This window comes from Centruroides vittatus, unplaced genomic scaffold (assembly GCF_030686945.1).
Source record: "Centruroides vittatus isolate TY-2023 unplaced genomic scaffold, ASM3068694v2 contig_941, whole genome shotgun sequence".
NCBI classification, from domain to species: domain Eukaryota; kingdom Metazoa; phylum Arthropoda; class Arachnida; order Scorpiones; family Buthidae; genus Centruroides; species Centruroides vittatus.
This window is the reverse complement of record NW_027122625.1, coordinates 1701705-1727103: the sequence shown is the minus strand read 5'-3', so window position 1 is coordinate 1727103 and position 25399 is coordinate 1701705. Positions and strand designations below refer to the sequence as shown.

General features: G+C 27.4%; 1 protein-coding gene across 1 annotated transcript in view; it reads left to right on the top strand.

The window, feature by feature from the left end:
- The first annotated feature begins 266 nt into the window (after window positions 1-266).
- LOC136985009 (uncharacterized) overlaps window positions 267-25399 on the top strand; it is an 88201-nt gene continuing 63068 nt past the window's right edge. Inside the window, exon 1 of the mRNA XM_067282176.1 lies at window positions 267-382. Within this exon, the coding sequence (XP_067138277.1) occupies window positions 346-382 (37 nt within the window). The 5' untranslated portion in view covers window positions 267-345. The remainder of the gene's footprint in view (window positions 383-25399) is intronic.

Here is a 25399-nt window from a genome sequence, read left to right as displayed (position 1 = left end):
TTATATGTAGCATCACCATCACTGTGATATTTTATTAAAGAAAGAAAACATAATGCTAGTATTATATATATATATATATATATAGCATGACACTGATGAGAACAATGAATGTTTACGTGCAAATCCTTTTCGCATGGATAAGCAACAAAGTCTATATGGCCACGATGACAAACAGTTGAATTGATTTTTATTGATAAGACACATAAATGGAGAAGTGGCCGTACGAGGGCGCCACCAGTTCCTGCTGTGTGAATACTTCGCTTCAACGGAGACATTGCTTCAGTCGGCTTTCTGCTGGCAATGTGGATGTACGTAACTTGCTCTACTGCAGGATAATGCTAGATAATGTTGGTTATTTTACTAATACTTCACTTTTTTACCGGTAAGTTTAGTTTATTTATTTATTTATTTTTTTCGCATCTCTCTTACTTGGCATGCACGCGGTATTCTTCTAATCTTCTTCTTTTGTAATTTCCACGTCCCCCCTTTTTTCTCTGCTCTACATCTTTTATGGAAATAATTTTTTTAAACAGAGAAAATCATCCCGTTTTTCTTCTTTTTTTTCTAATTACCAAGCGTGAAATTTTATTAAAGTCATTTTTACAAAACTTTCCAATGGCGTAAGGGAAGTTGATGTTTATTTTGGTGAGGGATGGACATTGTTTCCATTCCTAAAGTCCAATAATCTTATTCTGCAGATACGCTTGGACATTTTTGGCAAATCTCTGATAATTTATGGCACGTCGATGAGTTTACTTATCGAAGGATATTATTCATTAACAAATTTTGTTCTAGTAGATTATAAAAGAAATTCGAAAAGAATATTTGTTTTTTGTTTCGTTTTTCTTTCTGCACGACGAAATATTTATAAAATTAAGAATATTTTTTCTCTTTTTCCTATCCGAACAGGTGGTTATTATATTATTAAAATTAAACTTTATGAAAATTTTAAATTTAAATCTTATAACGCGTCGTAAAATGCCAAGTGCCAATACATAAATACGCAAGGAAGTATCGTGAAAACAATTTTTATTTTTAGACAAATAATAATAAGACTTTTTTGAAAAATTAATTAATTTATGAAATATTCAAAAATTCATTTATTTTCCTTAGTTTATTTTCTTTAAAAATATTCTCCAAAATAACCAATTGTTTGTCATTTGCGTCAAAATGGACAGTTTATCACTCTCAAAAAAAATAAATAAATAAAAAATTGAGTAAGGCTTTTCATTCCATTTAAAAAAAAATAAAAATAATAAAATTTTTCATCATTTGTGCAAATATATTTTTCACAATTTACGAAATTTCTCCATTACTTTTACAACTCCCAAAGAGAGAAAATAGATTTCGGGTCATCACTTTATTGATAAAAATTTATGATGATAAATTCACCACAAAATCATCCATAAAAAAATTTAAATAATATAAAATCTCGGATCTTATATAAAGATTTAAATAGAAATTATCATTATAAATAATATAAAAATAAATAGAAGATATTAAGTAAGGATAAGTAAAATATTTCTTTTCTCTTTTTTTTTATAATAATAAATAAATAAATTTTATGGTATTTATATAATATATTTATATGTAATTTATTTATTTATTTATTTTATTATTGTTATTATTTTTTTAAATAAAAATTTAAAATTCCAATTTCGAGAGGCGAAAGTCCTTAATCCTGTTTTCATTATTTTGTTCAATATTTTTGATATCCTGTGTTTCTTCCAAGGCTGTTATTTCAATCTTTTCTCTTATCCATCTATATTAGTTATATCTGAATTTTAATTACAAATTTGCTTTGAAGTACATTTTCAAAGAAGTTTAGAAAACGTTGTATTTTTTCTTCCTAATTATATTTTTCAACTATGTTGGCTAGAATCCAAATTTTTCCTTAAAAGAAAATGACGTCACTAAGTTTTTTAATGCGATACAATACTAGAGGTTACTAATTAATTATTTCTCTTTTTTTCTACCTCTCTTTCTCTCGGGGGGCCGGCGGGGAGGGGCGAAAATTTGAAAGAAAAATCCTCTCGCGCGACTCATCCTCTTATAAAATCCATTACCTTATTTATAAGTGTGTTATACTGTAGTCGAGTTATAAAACCCCCTTTGCAAACTTTTATTAAATATGTTAATATATTTAGTTAATAAGTTTAATTAAGAGGTTCATTATAATCAAATTACTTTGCTGTAATTAATGTGAAAATAAAAGTTGTACCGATTCAGTTAAAATTTCTCCTTTGTTATTCAAATTTTCGTTATAATCCAACGTATATTTTATGCATTTTTTTTAAAAAAAACTAAATATAATTATTTTTTGTATTAAAATGAGCTTATTCGAGTTAATTAAAGCTTTAGATATATTTAAATTTTTTTAAAATATTTGTATAATTAATATTATTTTACTGTTCGAAAGCGTGTGAAGATGCAGAAAGTCTTTGAGATATGCTTGACATTAATGCTTTAAAATCTAGAATTTAAATTATTTTCGCTTGGAAATTTTTAAATTTAAACAGCGTCAAAACGCGAATTATTATATAAAATTGCTTATTTTTAACAGTAAAATTCCAAATCTTAAGTAGAAAATTATGAGAGGAAGAAAATTTAATCAGATTCCCAAAGCGAAAATTCATTATTGTTTTCATAAACTCTTCGAAAAATAATAAAAATAATAATAATAATTTCAGCAAAAGACTTAATTAACTCGTCTCTTAATATAGTTTATATAAATTTAATTAATTAATTGACATTTATTTCATTATTTTTATCAGAATAGCAAAACACAACTTAAAATTAATCTCATCATGTAACGATAAGATGGATTTCATATTGGAAATAAGAGTTTTCGGCATTATTTCGTAGAAACCACTGACATGTGGTTAATAATTATTATTGTATATACTTTTAGACTAGATATACTTAGAACAATATATAATGCCCCAGTGAATCTAAAGAAACTTTATAACACGCGGTTTATTGTTAGCTTCGGTTAATTGACACTCTTGCTATATTTAATTACCTTAGTAGTAATAAACGATTTTATTAAGTCACTACATCGTGGATTTTATTAGGAACGACTTCAAACATTTAATCTAATAAGAATACCGAAGTTTATTTAATTAATTAATATAATAAAATTAATATTACGTTCGATTTTTGACAAATAATCAAATTGATATCAATATAAAAAATAAATAAATAATTAATTTGAAAAATATTTAAATTTAATTTGGATATTTTCCAAAAATTTCCTTGAAAATATGAAAATATTTCCCTACACTTTAAAAGATATTTGGAACGAATGCGAATATTTCTAAAGGAAAAATAATGTTAATGAGGGAAAAAATAGGAGAGAATATTTTATTTTATTTTTTATTAATTTCAACACGAATGAGTGATGCTTAAAATAATTTATATTTAATCTGAGATGACAACAAAATTGTCTAATTTCTTTTCTATCATCGTAACATTCTGTCACTTCAAAATATTCGATAATGCATTTATAATGTCTTCTAGTATTTAAAAAATAATAATAATAAAACAAAACTTCGTCTCCGGAATTTTAAAATTTATAATAAACAAGCAACAAAATGAGATTATACAACAATTTAAGTAAAAAGAAATAAATAAGTAAATTGTAAATTGTTTTTATTCCTCTCATCTTAAACTCGATGCTGCTCTTGTACTTTAACCATTATCCCTTTTACTTATAATTCAGTTAAGAGATTATGCTATTAAATATAACAAACAATTGTATTGGAATCTACTTCATTCCCTTGCTGTACTTGTCGAAAAATTACATTATCCCAGAACGGACGGTAGAGTCTCAAAGGTATAATTGCTCCAGCTATCGGCTATTACTTCCTGTACTACAAAGGATTATATCTAAGCACCTGTTTTTTTTTCTTTTAAGGTAATGATTACCTTAACAGATAAATTGAGAATAATTACATTAAATCCCTTTGAAGTTTATCCCAAGATAAACGGAATTATCATCCTTCAAGAATGACAGAAATTTCTAAAATATCATACTAGAAAGTTCATTTTGTAATTTAATTTCAACTACATTATCTGTATGAATTGCAAATTTCGGAGTTGATTCCAGTTTTAAAATCCATAATTTTAAATTAATTTGCATATTATCTATTGAATTACGTTTGATTATTTGTTTGTTTGTTTATTTATTTTTTAAATAATCAGTTAAACTGGATTTATTTTTATCACGGAGAATTACACGAGAGTACATTTTAAATTAAATCGAATTTCATTGGTCGTTATAAATTTCAAGATTTTGAATTGACCAATCGATTACAACCATTTTATATTTTAAAATCTTTAACGATTTACTAGTATTAAAATGCTCAGAATTTAACATTAATTCAATATTTGATTAATTGAAACATTATGAATAAACTAAATTTAGTCATTCCGTGTTCTTTTATTCAAACGCGATGGAATGCGATCTCAAATCTAACCACTTTTATTGGTTACTTTTATAGTTTTAAATTTCTTAACGTTTATTGGCTTATTCAAAATTTCATATTCCACAACGTTTATTGGTTTATTCAAAAATCGCTTGAGTTCATTCGAAAAACTAAATTTCAGTAATAAATTCGCATTTTAAAAAATGCTAAATCTTTAAAATACTATTTTATAAAAAATAAATACGAAAAAATGTAAAAATAAAATTTAAAAGAAATAACAAAAATCAAATTTTTAAAAGAAATTAATAATCAAGCCCTTTTATTGGTTAATTTAAGTTTTAAATTTCTTAACGCTTATTGGTTTATTCAAATTCCTTAACGTTAATTGGAACTTTCGAATGGTTTGAATTTTTGAATAAAATTAACGAAATTTGACGGTTTATTTTATTCGATTTTTAACGAAATTCATATTAAAAATTAATTTCAAATCAACCAATCGTAATAAATATTAAAATTTTGTTATTATCGAAGCGTGGTAAAAGTGAATGGAAGTAAATAAAACACTGCAATTGAAAGTAGTGTTACGCAGAATTGAAATTTCGCTGAAGAATAATTAAAAACATTTGAATCTTTACAAAACTTTCAACGGATAATATATTGACTCATGACAAATGCAAATTAAGCCATTGTATAGCGTGAGCTCTGAAGTGATATTTATGTTTGCAAATGAAAACACTGTGCATGTATAACATGTAAGATAGTGACTTTACTACAAGATATTCCTATATTTTTGCTTTATCTCAATTGTTGACATGAATATATATATATATATATTTATTTATATATATAACTGATAGGAAGAAGAAGGAGAAGATGGCTTATTTTATCTTATTTCGTATCAATCAAAAGTTTCTTAAGTGGGCTACAAGAAAAAATTTCCATTAAAATGGATACTGATTCTGAATATTTATAGATTAAATAAATATAAAATTTACAAGTCTTTTTTTTTAATTTTTGCCACAAAATTAAACTGTAAAATATATATATATATATTTAAATACATATTTTAACTGAGATATGTATAGCTTATGTATATATAATCTTCCATTTTAATTAATTGTTTTAATTAATTTTCCGAAAATTGAACCAAGTTAATTAAACAAGAATAATTAAATAATAATAAAAAATAAATTAAAATAAAATTTTCATTGTAATCCACTCCCAATTGAATTCTTTTCATTTTAGTTACAAATTTAATAAAAATAAAATCCGAAATTTTTGTTTCTTTAACTCGTTATGGTTGATTTTTTCCCCTCTTTTCTAAATTTATAATTAAAATATAAAAGGGGGGACTTAAAATAAATATATTTTGTATCTCTTTTATTAAATTAAGTTGAAAAAGAGGGAGAAAAATGTACTAGATTATTTGATGAGTAATAGAAAATTACTGGATAATAGTGATTTTATAATTATCTTTTAAGGCAGGAAACTATCTTGTAATTGTTATTATCCCGCCAATGGTTCCTAATTTATCTAATCAAGTAATTATTATATTCTATGAACTGGCTACAGTTTTAATAAATTTTTTTTTACAATTTTTCTCACCGTTATGACCTTTAGCGCTGACCTTTCACTTTCGGTCAATGATTTTTTGACCTTTAGGTGACCTTCCAGCGGCGAGAAATTCATCTTTATCAATTAAATAATTAAAAAATAAAGTGCATAATCGAAAATTTTCTGTTGTAACGTGCAAAAAAACTTGAAATTTTAAACCACGAAATTAATGTTGTTCATCATTTTCTACTTGATATATATATTTTTTTTTAAAGTTTCCTAAGAAATCTTATAATTTTATAAAAGGTAATTAATATTTGTTAGCATTATTCAAATCTTATTTTTGGGAAATTCCCATAATTAAATTTAATACAAAGTTAAAACATATAATTTTAAAAATTAATAAAAGTTACTTTACCTTTAAAATTTATGTTCTCCACGTGACCGACTTTATGTTTAATTCAAGGCGAACCAAGTAAGATAATATTTATAAAAATCATGGTCTAGAACATAAATTTATTCCAGTTTTCAAAATTAATCTTTCTTTGCTGTTACAATTTGAAAATATTAAAGCTCCTATCCTTTTAATGTTGATAAATTTATGACATAAAAAAAATTAAAGTTCAAATGAAAGTACTAAAAATAAAATAGGGCATGGTAGTACATGAATCTTAAGTTACTCCGTTATAAATAAATAAAAAAATATTTTGAAAATCTACAGGATTTTTTAATTATATTTTGTTTGGAATTAAGATTCAAATATTAATTTAAATTATCCTTTAAAAGATGATGAAAGATGGCCGAACAATGTTATTTTCCTGGCTAAAGAGGGAAAGTCAAAAATGTTTACCCCAATATTTTTACATTTTTGGACTCGTGGAGCCTTGAAATGTCGAGAAATACACGCATGTATGTTAGTGTATGGTCTTTTCTACGTATATGGATGTTATTGTATGTGGAGGGTGCGAAAAATTTGAATCCAATTTAAAGCTTAATAACTCACGAGCTGTTTGTCAAAAAATTCTGAAATTTTGCAGGTAGGTTCGTATATTAGGGAGAAACGTTCCTAGAAATTTTCAGAAAAATCGAACCGTTGGTTCGTCAGATATGGTTTCAACTCGTTAATATCTCCCCACCAATCTAAAGACTTAAAGGTAATGGTAGTAATTATTAGGGACGAAAAATAAAAAGTCCAACAAAAACGTTGCCATCTTTTTCTTAATGGAATGTTTTAATTACGATATTATATAAGAAAAACAAGATCATTTACAGATTACTTGTATTAATATTTCTGATTAGTTCGAAATAGAAAACAATTAACAATAGATGCGATTGTTGGTGCTCTGACCAATCACACAATGATTCATATCTCCAACCATCGTTACTTGTTTTCCGTTTCTAGCCAATCAACGAAACGAATGTATGTTATCTACAGAAGGTCCAATCTTCTTTTATAATATCTCGACCAAAAATGTTCAATAGGGAAAAGTTAAGCTGTCTTGCATTTATCTATTCTCAGAAGAATGATATAGGATTTTGTTACATTCTATGCGTTAATATTTCATTTTTTAATTCCCCAACCATTAATATTGACAGACTCTATTCTACTTGATTTCATTTTATTTTTTATTCACATATATATTTTTTCTCCTTCACTCTACTTAACAATTCATCTTATATAATTAATAAAATCTCTTAAAATATTAATGAAATATATTGTAAATGTGTTTCGTGCAGACCTAAATAAAATAAATGCAATTTATTCAGCTTTAAACTTATTAATTTTATAAAATTGAAGTTATTTAATTTATTTATTCAATTTTAAAACATAATTTTGCTCAATTTTCGTTACATTTTTAAGCATTGAATGTAAGTACATAAATACGTCGAACGTGTCAAAAATACACACTTTTTTATGATAAAATATAAGCAATTTCTTAGAAAAAGATAATCAAATTTCTTCAAAATGGCTAACAATGCCAAAATTAACAAGATTGTAACTCGATACGTAATTTGTTTCGTGACATAAAAATCACCTAATTAGTGATAAAATTAATTCATCTTTCGATATTCAGCTGCACATGAACAATATATATAATAAAAATAAACAGGAAAAAATCTGTAATGTTAAATCAGTACATAAATAATATTTCGCTAATTAGATTAAAATATTTTTAATTAAATTCAAAAAATTTAGCAATTATTAGCAATAAATCTTGATACGGAAAAGGATATTTTACTCATTAATTACGCATTTAAGAATATTTTAAATACGCATTAATAAAAATCTTCGCTTCGAATTATCTCAACAAATTTATTTATTTTTATACTTTCTCACTCATCCTAGCTGCTTAGTACCTTATTGAGACCTTCTCTCCTCTTATCCTCTTCATCTCTTTAATCTCCTTTCTTCAACCTAGACTCCTGACCAGGCTATACCACCTCTTCCTCCTCTTCCTCCTCCTCCTCCCCTTCCTCCTAATAATAATAATACATAGAATAACTCTAAATTACTACTTTTCATGCTGATAAATTCTACACCTTGAGGTTAGTTATATGTTTATTATAAAGGTAAATAATAAAGCGCTATCGCATTACATATATTAGGCAACTACTTTTTTCATAATTTATCAATATATAATATATTTTCAATGAGATTAAAAAAACTTTGCACATAAATCAATTTTTTTTACACTCGTGTTTTCTCTAATAGAACTCCTTTTTCTTAGACATAATGTAAATTAATATCTACTCAACATTCTTTTTTTTAAATCTCGTATCTGATAACTCACGAATACGAGTTATAAAATATATTTTAATGTCTTCTTTCCACGAGTTGGATAATTTTTTTTTCCCCTTTTTCAAAATGTGCTTGATGGAAAGATTCTTTATCTCTTTTCTGTCTCACTTTTTTATAAGCCACAAAAATACGATGTAATTTATAACAGTAATAAATTACCGTGCATAAAAATCTTGTAAATAATTTTTTTGATTTAATATTCTACTCCTCTAATCGATTTATTTAGATTATTATCATCCTAACACTTCTTACCAATCGATTTATTTAGATTATCAACACATTTACACTTTTAACTAATCGATTTATTTAGATTATCATCAAACACTTCTTACTAATCGATTTATTTACATTACCTCCACATTTACACATTTTATTAATCAATTTATTAGATCATCACCACACTTACACTTCTTACCAATCGATTTATTTATATTATCACTACACTTACATTTTTTACTAATCGATTTTTAAAGTAAATTTCCGTGAAGTTCGATTAGTATTAAGGAAGATAGTTTAGTGCCGTATCGATTAATACCGAATCGATAATCGCTTCTTCTTAATGATGACGATGCATTTATATGTGTTAAGTGATGTACACATATCATCACGGCTGGAATTTTTTCTATGGTTTATTTATAATCTGTTATTTTTCCTCCATTCACTAAAGCCATATTAATCACGCACGGATATTTTTACCAATCGCTTCAAATTTTATGCTTTCTTTGACACTGCAGATTTTTCAATATATCACTCTTGCAGTGTGTTTGCCCGGCACAAAACAGTCCCTTTCATCCTGAAAAACATACATTTTAACTCTTCGTCTAGAATACACGTGTCGCCTTTTCATGCATTAAAACAGGAACCGCGATCAGTATGGCTGAAATTTTCACGAAACAATGTTTCTCTTTCGTATGCTCTTCCATTTTACACACACATACAAAAAAATTTAGCATGCGGACAGGGTAGAGAAGGGACGAAACCGTATAAAATATATTCATCGTATAAAGCAAAACTGGGACTCATAAAGAAGAGCAAAAGATTGAAAAGTTGTAAAGAAAGTGTGAAGAACTCAAAAATACATTTACATTGTAAAGTAATAAAGACCCCAAAAAGATATTCCAAGTTGTAAATCAGTAGATTTCGGCATTATCCTCACTGCATACAATCGATATATTTAAACAGTACAACTTCAGTATCACTGTTGCTCTATGTGATCTTTACTTTACGTCATTTAGGCAAACGTCCTCAGGCATTGCCGTAAATGCCAATCAAGTGACAAACACTACCAATCAGCATTAACATTAGCAAGCTTTTCCATTAGAGACTTTACAAATTGCCTTAATACGGGGGAGAGAAGAATACAAAAACAATTGTTATATAAAATTGGCGGAAGAAAATAAATTCTCCAATAAACAATTTATTATCAGGTAAATCTTCAAACGTCAAAAACAAACCCGAAAACCCGGATAAATGAATTCATTGTGTTAGTTGACAATAGAAAACTTTTGTTGAAAATATATAGCAAGCTATTCGCAGATGGTATCGATTTTACAATTGCTTGTAAATGATATCAGCTCTTGATGAAACTCCTTTATAAATAAACTGCAACAATAAACTTATCCAAATTTAAAACAAAACAATGGGAAGTCTTCTATGTCCCTATTATAATTTGGATAATTTACAAATTATTTAATATTTTCCCCTGTCCACCATTCTATTATTATTATTTCTAATGCTCTTGTAAACAGAAAAATCTTTGCTGATGTTATCTAACATGAGCCTGTGTAATCAATATGAAAAATGAGAAATAAGATTAAGGTAGTCGATAGAAATATTGTAATGTATTAGCTTCCTTTCTTGGCATTTTTATTTTTTATTTTTACCTTATTTTTTCGGTTAGTCTAAGTGAAAAATTACATAAAAATCAAAACCGATTATATACAGTACAAATGAGATTATAACGTTATAAATGTAAGGATATGGCTGAAATGTTCTGTAGTAATTTACTGTGGAAATAAAAGAAATAAACACTACGATATTTTATTCTTTTATACACTAATCAATTGTATGAACTGTACAGGAGTATGAAATATTTGTATAATTTTTATTTAATGTATTGATTATTAATAAAATTTTATCAGTTTTAAGGTAAGCGGGAGTCTTTCCGGTTGTGTTTACAATGGTTTGTACTGTCAGATTCTTATCAGTAAAGCGAATTTATCAACTGAATTTTATTTTTAGCATTTTATGCGGGTTTTAAATTTATCTTAATTGAAGAATTTCGTTCACAATTTCTTTATTTTAATTCGAATTTTTGTCTTGTTTCTTTGTCAAAACCGCAAGTTAACCTCAACTAACAATTTCATTATCTAAATAGCGATATTTATCTTTCTTTATTGGGATGCAATTTTCAAATTTCAGACATACGTTCCCGATGTCTGTCCTTCGTTAATCTCAAGAATATTGTTAGATAGATAGATTAATTCTAAAATTTTTAACTAGGCTGGCATGACTCGATTGTTATCAGGAGAAGTATGATGTACAGGGGCAAGACACTGCTAAAATCCAGACCAGATATGCAAAGACAGAGCCCCTGGTCAACTGTAAACGAACTTTCGGTCTGGACCGGAAGTCACGTGGATTTTTAAAAAATTAAAAGATGATTAAAAATTTCAGCTAGGTATTGCGATGATTTCACATTAAATAATTTCTCATTGTTATTAATTTTTTAATTATTTTTTTTAAATTTATAATTTAATAAAATTAAACTATTTAACTCTAAAAAATTATTATTATTATTATTATTATTATAAGATACGAAGGAGAAAAATTAAAAAAAGAAAGTAAAATTTGAAAAATGTTATCTGCGAAGAGAATGAGATTTTGATTTTTCCCAACTTTAGTGAAAATGGAATCTCTGATACATCTATCATCATTCCTTTTTTTATTATTATTCTTTATTTTTTTTATAAATTTCATCAAATTCAACTTTGTTCACTTTTGATGAAAAGTTCGTGAAATTTATCAAAAAAATAAAAATAAAAAGTAGGCCCTATATATATATATATATTTTAAATTTTGAATTAAGTAAGTTTAAAAAATCCTCTCTTTCATCCTTTTTTTCCCCTCTCTTCTCCAAGTCACTATAACATTAGCAAAGAGAACGTCATGTTTGTCGGTCCACTATTAAAATTATTATTAACGTAAATTAATTTTTTGATCAAACTTTGATTTAGCATTATTATTTTTCGCTCCCGAAACTGGCGCTAAATTAAACCATCTCGAACAATAAGATTTATGTATAATAATGACCTATGTACAGTACACACGTGATTTGCTGAAACAATATCATTTACTAAACAAAACAGTACTTTTTAGTAGCTAGTAGAAACCGGAGGGAGGATCGTTATCTAGTATTCATTAGCGCTTTAGAAGGGTAGCGCTATATAGAGTCACTTCTGAAATTGGTATTAAATCAAGTGTTGAAACAATAAAAATTGTTGTATAATAAATGACACGTGGTTTACTGAAACACAGTGATTAGCGCTTTATGAGAGTGGCGTTATTTAAGAGAGCGCTATATCGAGGTATACGTGATACGCTGGACGAAACAGTTTGCTAGTATTCATTAGCGCTATTTAAGAAAACGTTATATCGAGACTTATATGCTTAAATTTTCATTTTTTATTTCTTCTTAATTTCTCTAATGCTAACATTATTGTAGCATAAATCCAGTTGTTCGTCCGAAAATTAAAGAATTTATTAAAATTTATAATAAAATTTATATAATTTTTCCCCTCCCCCTTAGAGAATTTTCAACTTTTACTTAAAACATCCGTAAATTAAATTATAAATAGCCTTTTTTAAAATTTTTCTGCTTCAATATAAGTAAAATAAAATAAATTAAAAAGAATATTTTAATATCGCTTTAAATTTAATCTTGAAATTACTTTTAAAAATAAATTTATGATCTAATTTTAAAGAAGTAAAATATTTTTAGGTTAATCGGGATGAGGGGGGAAAAACTATATATATGTTAAGGGGGGAATGACTGAATAAAGAAAATTCTTATTTATAAAATGTCTACAAACTTTTAACGGATGAATAATTGCTGATCAAGAGGAACAGTTTCCTTTTTTTTTTTTTAATTATTTTCCTCTCCTTGTCCACAGAATTTAACAATATTTTTTTCTAATTTTTTTCTCATGAATATAACTCAGCTCTAAAGCTTAACTGTATTAGTTTTTCAGAAAAAATAAATGAAAGAACAAATTAGTAGGTGAAAGAACAAAAAACGGGTGAAATTAGATTTAGAAAAAACGGTATTTTTAGATTTAAAAATTGCCAAAATGCCTTTAAATATAACTCTTTAGCAGTTAATTTCAAGGATACCTAGCTATAAAAGTCTCTACCCAAGCGTAAAAAATAATTAAAATTATAACTTAAATTGATTTTAAAAAATATTTTTAAGCATTTAACAAAGTCTTCCTACTTTTTTAAATATAAATACTATAAAATTTCAACCGGATAAGGTTGTATGTTTGTCTATCCGCACGGATAGACAAACATACAACCTCACTTCTGATCGTTACTTAAAACGTTACTGATGATAGATCTACAAGTAATTAAGATTATAAAAACAATTTAATAAATATAATACACATAAAAATTGATATAAGAAAGGGATTAATCATCTAATTAACATCTCAACAAAGAGAAGATTATGAAGCTTGTGTTAGTGTATATATTTTTTTTCTCCTGTATTAAAATTTAATTACGTGTCTCTAATATTAATAATAACTGAGATATAATCTTAATTATTTAATTTTATTTTGTAGAAGATTAAAAATAATATCGATTGACTTCAAAATATATTATATAAGAGTGAATGGGAAAAGTGATTACGTTTCTGTAACAGGAAACTGATAGAAGCGAAATGTATAGAAGGAACTTGATTGTGCTCAATAGTAGAATAACTTCTATCAATAAATAGAATAATCTATTATATTTGAAGAGCTTAATCAACTAACCAAATATATCTAATTGTTTAATATTCTAAGACTATTAAACTTTAAATTTAATTAAGAAAAAGGGTGTGTTATATATAGAAGTCAATGCGTTATCATTCTATTTAAAAATGGATTTCGTGTTTAATTTTAATGTTATAAACGTTGTATTGCCTTCGTACTAATTTATATTAACTTTATAATAATATATTAGATTATTAATTCAAATATCTATATCTAAATATATTTATCGTTACGAAGCACATTGATTTTATTTTATGATTTGCATACGTTTCTCCTTATCGACCGGAAATTGTTACACGGTAATTATGCATTTAAAACAATTATAACAAGTTAAAATATGATTTGGGATGTTGTTTTTTGATGTTGTTTAGTTATTTTTATGTAAATTTAGTTATAAATTTATAATATTTACTGTGTAGAATAAAGTATAAATTTGTATTTTGACTCTTTTAAGCCTCAAATCGAGATGAAGGAAGTATGTTTTGTTGTCACAACTTGTCTAGTACACACAAAGGGCTACATGAAATAAGAATTTCAACCCTCTTGATCTAGAATTAAGGCTTTAATAAGGCAAAATACACATATCTTACCCCTCTATAACATTTGGATCATCAAACCCAACATTGAAGAGTTCACTAGCCTGGTCAACAAAAACTAATTAAGGCTCACTAGGACAAATTATAGACAATATAGCACACTTCCTTAACCTAGAATTAAGGCTTTAAAAAGACGAAACACACAAAAGTCTACGCAAAACTAGCATCCAATCCCCCATATATCATTTGGAACAGAATCCAATATAGAATAACTATTGGAATAGCAATAATAAATGATAATTACATAGATAATCACTAACTCTAATTAAATTAGAGATGTATCTACTCCCGTAACAGAAAAAATTACTATAATTTATAAGCTAATGACTTATCACGATACTTAAAAATTATAATGATAAAAGATATAATTACAACGTCTCTTATCTGTTACGATATAGCACTGTTATGAAAGTAAATATCATCCACTATATGTTATACGTTGTAATTATATCATCTATGATAATGAATAGTAATAATAGTCACTAATATTACTAAATAATTAATGATACTGACTACTGGAGTAAACAGTAAACAGAATTACTATCATTAATGTAGCAATTAACGATCACTATCATTACGTGGTAACGTTTATCAGAAATACTGTTACTAATTGTGATAATGATTATAGATACTATTTAATTAAGCTCCAATTTGAAAAAAATTGTAGATCTATAAATTCTTACTGTCGTACATCTGTCTGTCTGTTTCTCCTTAATCTCGAGAACGGTGTTAAATAAAAACCGAGATCAGATATGGAAAGCTTAGGTGCAGGAGGCCCTGATTAAATATACAGGAAATTTTGGTCTAAACCGAAAGTCACGTGATTTTAATTCAAAAATTTTCTCAAAAATCAGTTAGGTAGATGACTGGCACGACTCTGCTGTTGTCAGGAAAAGTATGATGTACAGGGGCAAGCCACTACCAATTTGAGATCGAGAGCATATATTTTAAATTAGATAAATTAAAAATATGATTAAAAATTGCAGCCTGAGCATACAAATTGCATACAAAATAATAAGATATTATTTTGTAACAGTTGGAAGACTTTACGAAGTTATAAAGCGCTAAATTCCGTTTAGTTGGTAGTGTTATTGATCACTAAGTCTGTTAGTGATTTGCGATAAGGATCACTAATACAGATACTGATTGACGATAGTCATCAGTAATTCAATTTAGTGATTAGTGATGGTTATCTTTAATACGATTTAGTCAACGGGTATTATAATCATTAATACTATTTCTTGATTACGACTAATTCGATTTATGCTTAAAAATATGCTCTAGTTTATCGGGATAAATGTTGATTTTCATCATTAAACTGCTTACAATGGTCTATCAGCCATCACTTAACTGTAAATCAGTAAACAGTAATCGTTACTGATGTTTGGTGATTTAATGGCAGTTGCAAATACAATAAATTGGCATCACTATTAGAATCTGGATTATTTTAGCAAATTAAAAAAAAATAAATTTAAATGTATTTTATTTTTATGTAGAAGAAAATTATGTTAAGAGTTACTTATTAATACAGTTTTTAAGTACAGTAATTTTTAGCATTATCAAACAATATCACGGGGGAAGATGGAAGAAGAGAGCAAGAGAATAAGAAAAAGCAAAGAAGGTAGAGTACTAGATGAGAACGTATGAAAAAAATATGAGATTTGTTGAGAAATGTTTACGTAGTAGTCGTAATTACATAAAGTAACGGCTTTACTACAAGGATGTAAACATGAAAATTATAAATTTTATTTATTTATTTACAAGTGGCATCCTCGTAAGTAGCAACTGACTCACAGTAAAAACAACAAATTTAGTATGTACATATTAATTTTTTGTTGTTTTTATCTTGAAAAATGTGTGTACGTGATGATAATGTAGTATATGCATCAGATTATTTGAGCATAAACATTTCATAAATGGTCGAGTACAGCATTACTTGGAATTTAAGACGTACTGTACCTATCTTAATTTCAAAAATACGTCAATAAAGTGCATTAAAGATTAACTAAGCTCTGGAGTTAGACTTGCTATGGTCCTAAACTATAACATATAACAGGCCCTTACCTCTACCAAATACAGATACGAGGCCCTAATCTGCAGCTCGTTTAGTTCATGCACAAAATACGGACCTCCCTAAGCTTAATTACAAATTTTAATACAAAGTGCTAAATAATATAATTTCAACGCGATGAAAATAGACAAATTTAATCGAATGTCTGTTTGTCTGTTCTCTATCAGACATCTAAACTCTCTGATCGATCTGTACCAAATTTTTCATACTTACTCTCTAGGACCCTGCTGAGAATATAAGCCATCGTGAAACTGGACACATCACTCTTCCCCTGATTTCTTCCCCTTGAAACTTCGTGATAAATACAGTAAAGATAGACTAAAATAATATTTAATACGGGTTTACACTTTTTGTAATTTAATAATAAAAATATGAACTGTAATCGAGAAGATGCAAATTATATTTTACTGTTTAAAAAGTTAGAAAAATATAAATTTTCCAGAACAAACTTTGATCATTTCAATGGAGACTTTTTAAAAGACTTACGGCCATTTTTCCTCCCTTTAGATCTTCAAAAATTAGATTGAAAATGAACAAAAATGATACGCCCGAGGAAAATAATAATAATAATAATAATATTTTATCCGTATAGAATTTATTAATATTATCTCTTTATTAAAAGTTTTCTTTTTATCTTATTTACAAAGAAAAATAAAACAACTCGTTAGATAAAATTTCGTGAAAATATTTCCAGAGAAGTAAGATACGTTGAAAATAAATAATATAAATACACTCCCTTCTTTACAAAGTATTATCAAATTATAATAATAAAAATTCAAAATTTTATTTACGAATTTGTAAAATTATTCGTTGAAATATTTGAATTTTATTTCATTTTCTGTTTGAACTGTAATTCAAATTGCAGACCATTACATTTTAACTGTCGTCCGTCTGTCTATCCTTCGTTAACTCGAGAACGGAATTAAATAGATAAAAATTGAGACCAGATGTGGAAAGTGTAGGGGCCGGTGTTTCCGACTAACTATATGCGAACTTCCGGTCCGGATCGGAAGTCATGTGATTTTACCTTAAAATTTTCTCTAAGTGTGTTAAATAGGTTACCGGCATGACTTGGTTATTACCAGGAAAAGTATGATGTACAGGGGCAAGACACCACTAATTTGAGATCGAGAGCTTATATTTTAAATTAGATAAATTAAAAATATGATTAAAAATTGCAGCCCGACATTATGACGACGTCACGACAATATACATTCGATTTTTCTTTTATTTTATTACATTTTTTTAATGCTTTCCTCCACTAAGCTGCAATACTGTTAGCGTACTTTCCTGTTATAATATTTCACCGGCACATTTCCTTAATAGAAGAGCATCGCTAATGCATTTCCCTTACTAGTACATCTATTAAGAGGTGTACTATCAACAGAGTTTGTAGTGTGCTTACTTATTAGAATATGTTATGAATGCTCCCCTTCTACTTCCCTACTGCACTTATGGAAAATCATTCTCTCTTTTTTTTTTCTTTCCCTAGTAAATTTACGAATTTAATTTTATTTTTTCCCCCGAAGGAAAAGAATATTTTCCCCATTTCTTTTCTGTAATGTATGCGAATGTATCACATGTTTCAAAATATGATTAATTTAATGTACAGAAATTACTAATGCTATAATTTTCTTTTATGAAATATTATGCTTATAACTTTAAAAAAATACATTTAAAAGAAGAAGAGGAGGAGGAAGAGGAAGAGGAGAATTTAAAAAAAAACAAGGAGTAAGAAGTAACAAATGAATTAAAGATGCTTCTTCTATTACAAAATTTAGTTAGAAGAATTTCCTTTTTCATTTGAAAATTTAATTAAAAAATACTCAAATGTTTTCTGAAAAGTGAACTTTTTTTTTATTAAGGAAAAAAGAGATTTTTTAAAAAATAAAAATGCACTAGTGTGAAATCTTGTAAAATTTATGAAGAATATAATTTTAAATGTATTCTGAATATTAAAAAATAATAACAAACATTTATACAGTTTAAACCTCTGAAAAACTGCAACTCAAGAGGGCATATGAACGTGGCCTTTGTTTGGAAGTTATTCTGTATGCATTTCTGTTTAAAAACGTTTCTGAAAAATGGTCGCTATTTAGAGGTAACCGTGTTTGGAGGTTGTTTTGTGTGCTTTTTTGATTAAAAAACTTCCCGAAAAATTGGCCGCTATTTACAGGTGGCCGTAGTTGGAAGGTGGAAGTTATTTTCTATGCATTTTTGTTTAAAACATCCTGAAAAAATGGTTTAGAAATGGCTGCTGTTAGAAGTTCGACTGCATTTATATAACTTATGTATTATTAATAACAATTACATTATAAATATTAACAATTTGAATTTTTTAAGCTATTAAAAATGTGATTTAAATCTTAAAAATGGACTCTATTTTATAAAATTTTCAAAGAAATTTTAATATAAAAAGGATTGAACGTATGATTTTATTTAGAAAGGATTAAGTAAAAGAAAAATATAAGTTAGCTTTATAACTTGGTAGACTATCAGATGACTTTTAAAGCTGAATAAAATAGTTATTTGTGAAGAAGATTTTGCAAAAGGAATATCAAACAGTAAAAATTGTGAAATAAAATTTTCTTTATCGGAAAAAAAGTATATATATATATATATATATATTATATTTCAAATAAATTTTAAATAAGATATTTATTTTTCATCATATCCATATAAAAATACATACACTTGAGAGATCGATTGCAGTATTTATGGGGTCAGTTGTAATATTCTGGGCTACACACGGGCATAAATTACAAATATTCATTAACAGATAAGGAATTTTTATAAATTAGCTCTTTAAAAATGAACTTTTCGCTGATTAAAGCTTCGAATTTACAGCTCTAGGGATCCTGGTTCGAATCCGGGCCATCGAGAATACTCAAAATGTTTAGTCTCGAGTCACGTGACTAGCAACACGAATGTCTTGAGAGTTTCACGTGGTACCATGGTCAGTGGTTCTCGACCTTTTTTCACTCGCATACCACCTGAGAAAACCTCTAAATTAGACCATTCACTGAACGAGATGATACCACGTGAGAGCCCCAATACGTTTACATGACTCAAATGTGTTGAGCCCCTATTATGGGCCTGGTCAAACTTACTATGGAAAGGATTAAAAGAAAGGGCCCTCTTATAGAAAGGGTATAAAAGATATTATGTTTTAATTATAAAATGTACATATAATTAATTATCCGAACAACCGAAACAAGAGACGTAATTGGTAGTGACTTACGTACTGTACACGTAAGATCATGTAGTGTTCGTAAATCACGTGAAACATGGAAGAAAAAAACATGTAGAATTTATGTTTATTTTCTTTCAGAGTCATCTTCTAGAGAGGAATTTGTGAGCAAACTTTAAAAACGGACAAAAAGCACATAGGAATGGAAAATGCACATTTCGGATCACAGTTCGAAAGCACGAAAAAGAAAATTCAAATCTGAATATCCACTTTCGTTTCGGGAAAGCACTTACGAATAAATTCTCTATTCGCAAACAGAATCTTAAACTGTAAAACAAGGACAAAAAATAAAATAAAAATAAAGAAATTCCCAAAGTTTAATGGTACAAATTTACATATTTAATTAGCGGGATTTTTCTTTCTTTAATTATCTGTTAAGTATTAACAGCTAATGGAATACACCAGGAATTAACTTTTAAACAAACAGGGAATAAAATATGTAGTTTTTGGAAAGGTCCAGTTTGAATTCGTGTTTATAAGACAATTGTAAGTATTCCTAAATATAGATCTTGTGACCTAATTATTGACGTATGAGAACATTTGGTCCGGAAGCGATTAAAAGGAAAGATATTTGCATAATTAAAAGGAATTATTAATTACTTAATTATGCTAAATATGTAAATATTGAAATTGAAAGGGTTGTTATAAAATCATTTTGGTTATTAATATTTTCCAAACTATCGTCAAACTTTAAAGTTATTTATTTAAATGTTATAAATAGCTTGGAAGTATTTTAATTTTTTAGGGGAAAAAATCTAGTTAAATCAAACAAGCGTTTATTAATTTTATATTTAAATTTACCATACAACAGAGTTTTATATTACCGAAAACCATTCTTTATTTGCTTCCATCCTTAATAATTGATACCATTGCTTTAAGTTTTCAGAGGTTGGGGGACATATCTCCCGAAACAAAGGCCCGATTTCCCTGAAAATTTCTATAAAATTTTCCCCTTAATTCACAAATCGCCCTGTAAGATTTCAGAAATTTTCGACTAAAGTCACACGAGTTATTAGGCTACAAATTGGGAAAAAATATCATGCCCCCACACAGAGGAAAAAATCCCAGAATTTTTTTTTTTTTTTTTTTTTGATTTCTCGATAGTCTCACGAGTCCAAAAATGTAAAAATCTTGGAAGAAGGAGGGTTATTTTTTGAGCGATGGCCATACTTTCCCTCCGTTATATATAAACAGCGGGGAAAGTAAAATTGATTTTTTTTAATGTAGTAAAGTCGGAATATTTATAGTTTTGTAGTAAAGAATTTCATAAAACTATGTCCCTGAATAACATTAATTGAATAGAAACCTACGGATCAATACTTGAATTTTGTATTCAATATTTGCATTTTGCTTACATTACAATATGAAAGTAAACGTTTTTACCTTTCTCTTCTATTAAAAAATGTTTGAAGTTTTTTACTACACTAAAAGAAAGTTAATAAAGAATAAATTAGCATGAAATATTAAAATATTTTAAGGACTCTTCAATTTTACTATCTTCCTTTAAAAATGAAGAAAGAGGGAAGAGGAAAAAATTTTTTGTTTAAAAATGTATTTTCAGATTTAGTCTGAATTTTCTTTTGTAAGTTAGAGACTTTTATAGGGAAAATATTGGAAGAAAAAGAAGAGAAACCACATCTTTTCTTTACCTTCTTCGGTGTTGATTGAATAGATCAATGCAGGGTTGTGATGCCTGAAGTACTCTAGCAATTAGAGAATTGCAGCACCATTCTTAAAAGCGCGAGATAAAAAAAATACATTTTTCTACACTTAAAAAGGATATATTTTAAGATACTGTATTAGAAATTCGTCCAGGATTAATGTAGTTTCTATTTAAAAAATCGTCTGCAATCTCCTATACGTGCTTTTAAAATTTATGTTACTTCTATTTAAATAGGAAATTTAAACAGGAAAGTAATTAAAAAGGAAGTTTAAACAGGAAACTAATTAAAAATTATATTAATAGGAAATTAATATTGATAATCAAACGGCGAAACCAACTTACAAACGTTTAAAAATTAAATATTGAAAACCCAAAGAAGACATTTAAAATATGTAAATATAATAAAGAAATTCATAATTTTTTTCTATTTTTTAATAATTAAAGCAGCGAGTTTAACAGAAAGCTGGAATAAAACCGTTTTCCCGATAAAATGAGATTATTTCTTATTTTATTTTATTTTTTTCCTGATAACTTTCTTTAATTCTTGTAACCCCAACTTGTCTGTCCTTCACACGAGCATATCTTTCATCTTGAGCAATTTTCGTCCTTGGAGAACAATGGCAATTTCCTTCGATCTTCTTATTGATCCTTCTAATAGTGAGTCGAATCTATTGCGTGTGACTTAACCCGACTTGTCAAATCTTCTAGCCATGCAAGACAGTATATATGGTATCTGACAATCGAAATCATTCTACTTTTTGACCTCCTAACCATAAAACTGTTGACTTTGTTAGCATCTCTTGCGAGTTGTGTTCTTGCCTTTTGCTTCACCTACTGTCCTCCTCTCAATTGTTTCTTTTTTTTCTCCCTTTCCTTCCACGCTAAAAGTATGCCAAGTAGGACAACTTTTCTTCTTTGATGAGTTTATTTTTTTGTTATTTTATTTTTTCTAGTCTCCAGTTCTGATATCCACAGATAAGATGGATAAAATTTGATAGTCGAGTGGCTTTTTCTTACATAAGTTTTAAACTTTCTTCAACTTTTCTATTATAAAAATCTTCCCATATATATATAAGTAATATATAGTTCAAAATTCTTTTATTTTATTTTATTTTCGATTTAATACAATTACAATAATACAAAGTTCCGTAGAAAAATGAAGGCTGCATAACAGGAAGTATGAAGAATTTGGAATATGGAACTTTGATAGATGCTTTATCGTGAATAGTACGATAATGGTATGTGAAGAATATGTGATTGAAAAGCTTCCATGATCATTGTTCAGAAGTGAATCTGAAGATATTCAGTAAAGTCCTTCCATTCCACAATACAGAATTTAATAGTCTATGTTGGTATTTCCGTCATTGATTTTTGAACAAAATAAACTCGGTAACAAAATCTGCTATCCTCAGCAGATTTTTATACATAAATACGCATATTTATTACAAATGTAAATAATAATAATTTTAATCATATTTAACCTTAAAATATAACTGGATAACTTCCACTGAAAATAATTAAACTAGGAAGAAATTTACTTACTTCTTGAATTAAAAAGAAAATAAATATAAAATAATAAAAATTTTATCAAGATATATAAATAATTATAATTTTAAAAATAATTTTATACTATTAAAATCGAGCAAACATTTATTTACCGGGCTGCAATTTTAACTTATTTAATTTAAACTATATGCTCTCGATCTCAAATTAGTAGTGTCTTGCCCCTGTATATCATACTTTTCCTGATAATAGCAGAGTCATGCCGGTCATCTAACTCCGTTCTGGAGAAAATTTTAAATTAAAATCACGTGACTTCTGGTTTAAACCGGAAGTTCGTATATAGTTAATCGGGACCTCCTGCCCCTAAGCTTTCCATATCTGGTCTCGACTTTTATCTATCTAACACCGTTCTCGAGATTAAGGAACAATAGACGGTGGGAATTCGATTTTTTTCAATTGAAGCGCAATAAATGTGATTATTTTATGTTTTATACACATAAAGCCTTAAAAATAAATAGCTTAATAAATAAATAAAAATATTATTATAATATTTCCGAATAAATTTAATTGCTTGTTAATTTTAATTGCAATATTCAGATAGATTATTTTTTGGGAGGAAACAGTAAGAAAAGTTTAAGTTTATAATAACTATTAAACAGGATTTAAGAAAAAGGAAATTTTTTGGAAAACTGATTAAAAGAATGTTGCGGTTTCATTTTTTTTTCTCCTCCTCTTCCTTTTGTATAAGGAAAGAGAAACTTTGGAGTAAACTATCCGTTGCCTAGATAACTGTGATGGATGACAAGAGGAGGTTGGATACAGAACTATAGCAGCACTCTGTTCTCTCACCAACTACTTCCCAGTAAAGAAGGCCTTATGCTTTATCTTCAAAAAACCATCTCAATGTGGAACACAACAGGAAATAGACCGAGCTCCATTTGTGACAAGCAGTGACAGAAATGAGATAGACTACATGGAAATCACGCTACATGTTATATCAAAAAATACATCAGTTTTTCTACATACCGAGAGAATCTCGTTGTTTTTTTTTCTCTGTGCTTCTTTCTGAAAAGATACACTTGGAATAACATTGACGAATGATTACGGAATAGCAGTGGGCCATCTGTATAGATTTACTATATATGATATACAATCATTTTCTTGGTGTTTTATAACGTATACGTTTGGTGAATCAATAATGAATAATGTACATATATTTTTATATATATATATTATATCATACGATCTGCCTGAGCTTAAATTATTTTTGAAGGCTTAAGAATAGAATTGAAAGATGTATTATTATTTTTTGCTCAGTAGAATATAAATTTCTGTCGTGGTTACAATTCAATGAAGAAGAAAGCAGCAATGGATAAATTCGCAAAATGTTGGTAAATGAGTATAATTTTCTTGTGATGTATGATCATTTCGCTGCAGAAATGTTCATAACTTCCTCCAGGAAGTTTATATAAACTGGTGAGAACTACAAACTTTGCTAGAGTGGAAACATTTAGCATTGATAATGACTTTGATGACGATTTACTGTAGTTGGCCTGTATACGAAACAATGGTAATTTAGAAAGAAAATACAGTTTTGTAAGGTTTCGCAGGACGTAAGACTGGAGTGACATTTGAAAAATAAAGTAATATCGTGCAGAAAAATATGAAAAAAATTCAATCGCAATATACCAACCAGTTTGGGAATTCAATCGTGATTTGGAAGAAATCGTTGTAGCAATGATTTTGAAAGCAATATCACTTTAATTTTTTTTTCTCCTTATTTTTTTCCAGGTGGAAGAAAGGAAGGAAAATGATATTGGTATTTTGTTAATGATTTTGGAGAATTGAGAATATTAAATTTTACGTATCGACGATTTCAGGTATAGATCTTAAATTATCAAAGATATAATCGCTGTGGCAATGGTTTAAGTGAGAAAATTGTAAAATTTGGGAGTGGACCTCTTAGAGTTTCGTGAAGTTAAAGAAAGTATTGAGATAGACTTGCGCACAAAGGAAAATTGATTGATTTTATTAACTGAATAACAAGCATAATAAAAGTATTTTCAAGCAGAATTGAAAGATAAGAACCATTAAAGAAGAAGGAAAAAAATCTATCAAGTGAAACGAGGAAAAAATCTCCTATAAAGTATATCGTACTCGAATTTAAATGTATATTATAAAAGAGGACATATCGAAAAAACTTTTCCCCCTTTTTTAAAAGTTACATTAAAAATGATTTGATACTTAATGTTGATCCATGAAAATGATAGCGAATGTGTAATCATTTAGGAATTTAGCTTCATATCATCGTCTGCAGTTTCTTGTATCGCCTTTTCTACTGATAAATATGTTTTTCTCCAATAAATTTTCATTTTAGTTTCTAGTTAAGTTTCCATGGTGTGCATCTCTGGCTAATTAAGATGCATTAGAATATCAAATTGATCCACTTACAACTGTGATCATACCCTCTCTGTATTCTCGAGGATTAGAAGCATTTAAAATATA